The sequence below is a fragment of the Danaus plexippus genome, chromosome 30 (genome assembly GCF_018135715.1).
Source record: "Danaus plexippus chromosome 30, MEX_DaPlex, whole genome shotgun sequence".
Lineage (NCBI taxonomy): Eukaryota > Metazoa > Arthropoda > Insecta > Lepidoptera > Nymphalidae > Danaus > Danaus plexippus.
Genome location: NC_083557.1, coordinates 1,571,495 through 1,578,696, shown reverse-complemented (window position 1 = coordinate 1,578,696; position 7,202 = coordinate 1,571,495). Strand labels below are relative to the sequence as shown.

Below are 7,202 nucleotides of genomic sequence, written 5' to 3'. Positions count from 1 at the left end.
TAGGACTTTAAAGAAATGTGTCCAATCTGTGGTAAGGTGGAATAGGAAATATATATATTACATCAGAGGTGGCGAACGAGCAGATGGACCACTTGATGGGAAGTAGTCAGCGTCGCCCATGGAGATCTGTAACATAAGGGATGTTGCGGATGCGTTGCCGACCTTGATTGTGAGAGAGGGAGAAAGGGGGAAAGGGCAACCGCCAAACTTCTCTGTTACTCATCGGACGAAAAGCAGCCATTAGAGACTACTTCACGTTCACGATCTTCTGTGAAAGGGTTGCACTAACCCGGTCGAGCCAGCCCATGTTCCAGTTGTAGTTACTTAACCACAGCTAGACTCTACAGCCTGCGAGTTTCACTTTGCTTTTTGTATTTTACTTTTATCTCCGAATTTCTTTTCATGTATATTATTATTGTTAGAGTTATAAAACCTTCAGGTTATCAGGTTTCTTAAGACGAGCCTCATAGACGGATAGAATTATAGAAATAAAAAAAAATCATTAATATGAATGAAAACATCGAGAGGAAACCTGGACTTATAATGTTAAATTATAAGTTTCAAATCGCCTATCCGCCTTTAGTAAGCGCGGACATTAAAGCTCTAGCCTTCGCCATGTGAGAAGACGCCTTTACTCAGCCGTGGGCTTCAATAGGCTTACACTTAAATATTTTAAACGACTATTTTTTAAATTACTTAACAATTTTCAAGAGACATCTTTTTGAGCTACTTATATACTATCAGATAAATCTTATATTGTTGGCAGAGGTACACGGAATTATAATATAAATAGGAGCAGTAATACAATGAAGTTACTGCACATTTATATATGAAAATTTAATACATGCAAAACAATTATAAATACAAACCAGTTGTCTTATTTGTATTATAATTTGTGTAACAATAATAAACATGAACTAATTGTTTAAACAGGTTTCGTGTTTTAATTTGTATCAAAATTAATATAAACCCATACTTAAGATAGGTAGTTTTAATAATAGTTTAAAATTAAACTGGTACAGAATTTCGTAACCACGCTTCGTGTAGTGTAAAGGACTTAGAAAATTCAATGGAGTCACAGTAAGGTACGTTACAAGAAAGCGTTTCTAAATCACAGAAAGATGAGTACTTGAAAACATTACACAGGCTGGTGCTTGCATTCTCTTTGGAAGCGGTTTGGGAGAAGATTCAAATTAATCCTCTTATCAAATAACGCGTAAGTGATGAATAATTTTCTGGTCAATAAAGCTGTAAATCGTCTGCACAAATGAGACCGCAAGAAGAAATTATCTTGCTATTATCATTTACTAAATAAAATTAATTTAATAGCAATTTAAGCTTTGACAAAATAAAATGTATCTTATCTTGGACAACGTGCGATGCAAACGAAACATTGTTCAGTTTTAATTCAATAAAACTAGTTAAAGGTCAATTGTTTGAGTTATCGTAGTTACATCATGTAGTTAAAGACAATTCTTAAATAAATCCAGTCGCGAGGAAACTTCGTTGGAAGGTGCATTAGAACTGATAATAAAATGAAGTACGGATTTGTTATTTTAAATCTATTTGTAGTTATAACTTGTTACGAATTGAAACAAGTGTTGATATTAAGCAGACATACAATACGCTCTCCTGTAATGGGTAATTTTGGTGACTTTTTACCCCTTCCTTGGCCGAAATGGAATATAAGTGTTGGTTATGCCACTGAAAGGGGTGCATTGATTGAAGAGTACTTGGGTGAATATATGTATAAGTGGCTAGTTAGAGAGAAACTTTTGGATATCGGTTGTCCGGATGAAAGTTCAGTGTTTATTTACGCGAACACATTACAAAGAACTCGAGAATCAGCAAAGTCATTTGTACGTGGGGCTTTTAAAAATTGTAACATCAGTGTTTTCAGTATAGATTCTAAAGAAATGGACCCGCTTTTCAATCCAGTTATCCGAAACGATTCTGAAGTAATAAAGGAGCCTATTATTAAAGAAATGAAAAAAAAATTGATGGACCTTGATCTCAGGAGGTCGTATTTTGAATTGGAAGAGGTGTTGGATATTAAAAATTTAGGAAAATGCAAATTAGAAGGCCAGTGTCGCTTTGATGTTACAGAAAATGAAATATACTATAAGCTAGGAGAGATGCCGCTCGTCATTGGTCCATTGTCACTCGCACATTTTATGGTTGATTCATTTCTCATGAGTTACTATGATGGGCATGCAATGGAAAATGTAGCTTGGGGAAGAATTAAAAATGAGGAACAATGGATTATCCTCACGCAACTGATAAGGGAAAGTGAAAATATTATTTTTAATAGTACGTTGTTGGGAAGACAACTCGCAAAACCTCTTCTTGAATACCTAACTTCCGCATTCGAGGAAGAGAATCCACCAAAATTAACTTTGCTAGATGGACATGATGCAAACTTATATTCCGTTCTGGCAGCACTTGGTGTCAAAGAATTTTGGTTGCCAGAGCAATATGAAAGTATACCAATAGCTGGGAAGTTGGTGTTCCAGAAATTGTATGATCGTATAGAAAAGAGGTATTTGTTGAAATTGGACTTTGTTTATCTAACTGTGGATCAGATCAGGAGTGGTTCAAAAATATCGACAAAAAACCCACCTCGGTGGGTTCCAGTGAAAATAAAAGAGTGTGCGATTGATTCAAACGGTTATTGCTCTTGGGAAAAATTCATTAAAGTACTAAAGAATGTTTCCGGCGAATAAATTAGATGTTTTAAAAATGGTACCATCCTATTATTTCCAACATAAAGCAATTGTCTTCTTGAAACGCTATTCCAGAAATAATTGATTGTAAATCTAAAGTAAATGTTTCATAATTATTCAATACAGTACAAGTTAAAATTAATTTTTAGTTTAACTAAAGATAGTATATATCTGTAGTTCATATAGTTCAAGATAATAGAATTAAACTCATAACTAGATAACCTCAAGACATCTACGATTCTTATTATTTTTCACTATAACGTCTAATAAACACTTTTATAATACATATTGTTTAATTACTAAGATCTTTTCGTTCGGTTCGTTTTCTAAAATCTATAATTTATACATATAAAATTCGTCTTCATTCCTTCATAAAAATACATTTGAATATTATAACTATTTTTTAAATCAAAATGATAAAAAACTTATTCGTATAGATTTTCACCTAAAATGTATTTTGTGTGTATTACTATTCAGTATAAAATTCAAATGTTAAGATTAGATATTAGTTTTTTTAAGACCCTCATTCTTTAACGATTTACATCCATACTAGAAGCTTTTGAAGGGTCTCTGTTTATTTAAACATAAATCGTTTGACGACTTCTATAGAGTTTGTAATTTTAACTGTTCGATATTACAGAAATATGCTTCAATAATGGGACTATAGAAGCTGTCTATTAATAATTTTGTGATCGCCAACGTGGCTATTCGATAGGGGATTGTACATTGTCTTTCATATCCAGTCATTCTCGATTGAAAACTAATTCAATTGATATGATCAAAAAAATTTGTTCCAGTATATTAAATAATACTTGTTTATTTTAACTATGGTGTGATAATATTTGAATTATATTCTTATAGATATGTTTCTATGGTATAACTATGAATACGTAATTTTTTTTTGTTTAAATAACGCACTACGCATTAACTAGACTGTGATCGCAAAGAAGGGTTTATTTTTTTTTTTATTTATAAGTCGCTTACAGTTTCGTGGTTCATGAAATAAAATAAATGAGTTAATATTATTATGAATTTATTAATTAAAATTTAAATAAATATTGAAATATTTTTTTTTTTATAAACTGTGCTAATTATAGGAGGAGGAATCGTATTTTGCATTACTCCCACTTGAAGGAGCGGCAAGAAAATAAATATGGAATTAAAGCATTGGGATTGAACAAGGGTCAACGAACGCAATAAAAAAAACGATATTTTTTTTGGTAAAGTAAACTGGGTGCTGTTATCCTCTTTATAAGAGAAAAACATAATTCTAGGAAGCACAGTCTTGTCTACAATATTTGCACGTCAGGCAAAAGCCGCCCACACAATGAATGGAATTATCAAAAATTAAAAAAGAAATTACACTCATGAAAAACATGAACCCAACTTTTCATTTATTCTAAATTCAAAACTGTTTTAATTAGATCAGTTAAGGAAAATTTAATTGTTATTTAAGAAATAAGAAAATTGCTTGTCTCTTAAGTTGGACTACGGAAAATAATTTCATGCGATAACGTCATCATTCAACAGTTATGAAAATTTAAATACTTTTATAAATAGAAATGTATTATCATCACTGAATTAACATTAAAAAATTTAAAACCAGTAGCGCTTCATACAGTGTAGGACTTAAATTAGGGATTTAGATTCAGGACCGTCATAAGAGTCTTTTGTCCTTGTCCAGGGTTTTATCTATGTATATACCAAAACTTATCCTAATCGGTTCAGCAGATTAGGCATAAAAACGAAGAAGACAGACAGAGTTACATTCGTATTTATAATATAAGTAGATATGAGGACCTTAGGCGATCGTGCCTTTTTACGGTCTGCGCCGCACTCGCACCATCGTCACAGATGGAATGTGGCCATGGCCTGAGTGTTTTTGTCGATTTTTGCATTCAGCGAGTTTTAAAACGCTTTTACGCTAAGAAATACACAAGACCTACATATTTTAGATTACCTTGACCAAGACACAATAATATATATACATTGCAGATTAAGAATACATTAACATTTGATAGACATGATGAAGGATGGCAATAATAACGAGTATTCAGTAGCATTATCAAACCATAAGTTATTTTTTACATCAAATTCATTAAGTTAATTTGTGGAAAACTACTTTTTTTGTTCACCATGTGATAGATTTAAATTTGAAAGTAGGTACTCAAAAATACTTGGAATATCAAGGAAGGTAAATATTACAAAACAGATTTATATATTACATTTAAAAACTAGCTGCATCATTTAATACTTTAACAAACTCTTCCCAAGAACAGAACCCATCTAAGTCTACAGGGCAATCTTTTATGAAAATCTGCACCCGTCGAGGCGGATTACTAGCAGATAGTTTGGATCCATCTCTTATCTGATCTACGGTTAAATATACAAAATCCAATTTAAACAGATCTCTATCCTGTGTAGCGTCGTGCCATCTCTGGAACACTAACTTCCCGCCTATTGGAATGATTTCATATTGCTCTGGCAATAGAAAATCCTCAACGTCCAGTGCTGCTAGAACAGAATATAAATTTGCATCATGACCATGTAGTAAAGTGAATTTTATTGGTTTTTCACGAGTCACCACTGACGATATATATTTAAGAAGAGGTTTCGCGACTTGTCTTCCCAATAATTTACTGTTAAAACAAATATTTAGATTTTCGTTTATGATACGTGTCAATGTCTTCCACTGTGCTGAATCTTTAATCCTTCCCCAAGCTACATCTTCCATAGCATGTCCATCATAGTAACTCATAAGAAAAGAATCAACTATTATGTATGCCCATGAAAAATGACCAATTATGTGTGGCACCTCTCCAACATTATAAATAATGCTATAATCATCGTCACAAAAGTGACACAGGTTTCCGATTCGACATATAACAGAATTTTTCAAATCTAATATATTTTCCAGAACCAAATAAGAATCACTAAAATCCAGTTTCCTTAATTTATTTTCCATTTCTTTCAGAATAGGCTCTTTGACTATTTCAGAATCATTGCGAAGAATGGGATTAAAAATGGGATCCATATCATCCGGATACATGCTGAATACACGTATATTGCACTTGTCAAAGGCGCCACGAACAAAAGCTTTCGCAGACGAACGACACCTCTGCTTAGTGTTTGCATAAATATGTACAGAACTTTCTTTTGGACAACCGTCCACAAGAAGCTTCTCCATAACAAGCCAGTTATAAATATATCCTCCCATGTATTCTTCCATCAACGCACCTTTTTCGGTCAAATATAGATCACTAACATTCCATTCCGGCCAAGGATTATCAGAAAAGTTTTTCAATTTTTCGTTTAAAGGACTTCTTATATTATGCCTGCTCAATATAAGCACTTGTTTTAATTCATAACAAGCAACAACAGCAATCAGATTCAAACGAAAAACTCTGACAATCATTTTATCCTCTAGAACTTTCTATAAAATTGCTTTAATGTCAGCAATACGGCGAATTTTAACCAATTGATGTTATTGTTCGCGAATTTTTCCTTATTATAAGTATGTCAATAAAACATACAAGGATGAAACGATTACAATTATATTTATCTACCTAAATGACATTGCTAGCCTCTCTGCCAAATATTATCAAAATGCACATTAATTTAAAATTTTTCTCGTTATATTTTACATATCAATATATTAACATTGCCATCGAACGAGATGGCGACGTACTGTGGATGCCCTCTGCCCCATCTAGGGGACATAGGACCAAGAAAGAAGAAGAAGAAGAAGAATATATTAACATATGAAGCTTATTCAGGAGCTCTAACAAAGAACATATGTCTTCACCGATACCTGTCGTCAAAGTACTCGTAATCTTCTCATACGTCCTTAAATTCGTCACAATAAAAATCATGTTCTTTAACTGTGGTTAGTTATAACATATTATTACGCAAATTAATGATTATCTCACAGACATTCACATCTCGTCTGTCCGTGATCACGGTTGCTGAAAAGTAACCGAAACGTCGGGATCATGTAGTTTTTTAAAATAAAAATAAAAAATCCGCGTAGTATATCCGAAAAATATTAGTTTCATTTAAATGATTATCTTTTTCGTTTTTATTGTTTCCGTCAACACCCTGTATATAGTGCGTCACAGGTTGAATTACATATTTACCTAATGTATTTTAATCACAATGATGAATCACAATCATATATTTTTTTAATTATATTTGAGATTATTAAATTTTTATATTAACAACGCAAGTTTACTTCCTGTTAAATTACGCTATTTCCTTTGAGTAACGTTCTCCGAGCGGTTGTTTGACAAATATTAACTGATATTGGCAAGGGATCATGAAGAGGCTTGAATGAGTATTTATTTGTTTAAAGTTATAAATAACTAGAGTTATATTGATGTGAAACTATACTGAAATATTAAAACGCCATTTAAAATTATCACAAAGGAAGTTTATTCCGCTGAGATAAAAATTTTCAGAACAGTGTCCTTTTAAAGTTAT

General features: G+C 32.4%; 2 protein-coding genes across 2 annotated transcripts; one reads left to right on the top strand and one right to left on the bottom strand.

Annotated features, from left to right (window-relative positions):
* The first annotated feature begins 1,637 nt into the window (after positions 1 to 1,637).
* Positions 1,638 to 2,723, top strand: LOC133319810 (glucose-1-phosphatase-like). The gene has a single exon (XM_061525497.1). It carries the CDS (start codon positions 1,638 to 1,640, stop codon positions 2,721 to 2,723), a length of 1,086 nt encoding a protein of 361 aa, XP_061381481.1.
* A 1,737-nt stretch (positions 2,724 to 4,460) lies between these two features.
* LOC116776490 (glucose-1-phosphatase-like) lies at positions 4,461 to 6,642 on the bottom strand. Its single transcript, XM_032669692.2, has one exon. The coding sequence runs from the start codon at positions 6,136 to 6,138 to the stop codon at positions 4,951 to 4,953; it is 1,188 nt and encodes a 395-aa protein (XP_032525583.2). The 5' UTR covers positions 6,139 to 6,642; the 3' UTR covers positions 4,461 to 4,950.
* Between the last annotated feature and the right edge of the window lie 560 nt (positions 6,643 to 7,202).

Coding starts and splice junctions, on each gene's coding strand:
- LOC116776490 (XM_032669692.2), bottom strand. CDS start 6,138: ATGATTGTCAGAGTTTTTCGTTTGAATCTGATTGCTGTTGTTGCTTGT.
- LOC133319810 (XM_061525497.1), top strand. CDS start 1,638: ATGGGTAATTTTGGTGACTTTTTACCCCTTCCTTGGCCGAAATGGAAT.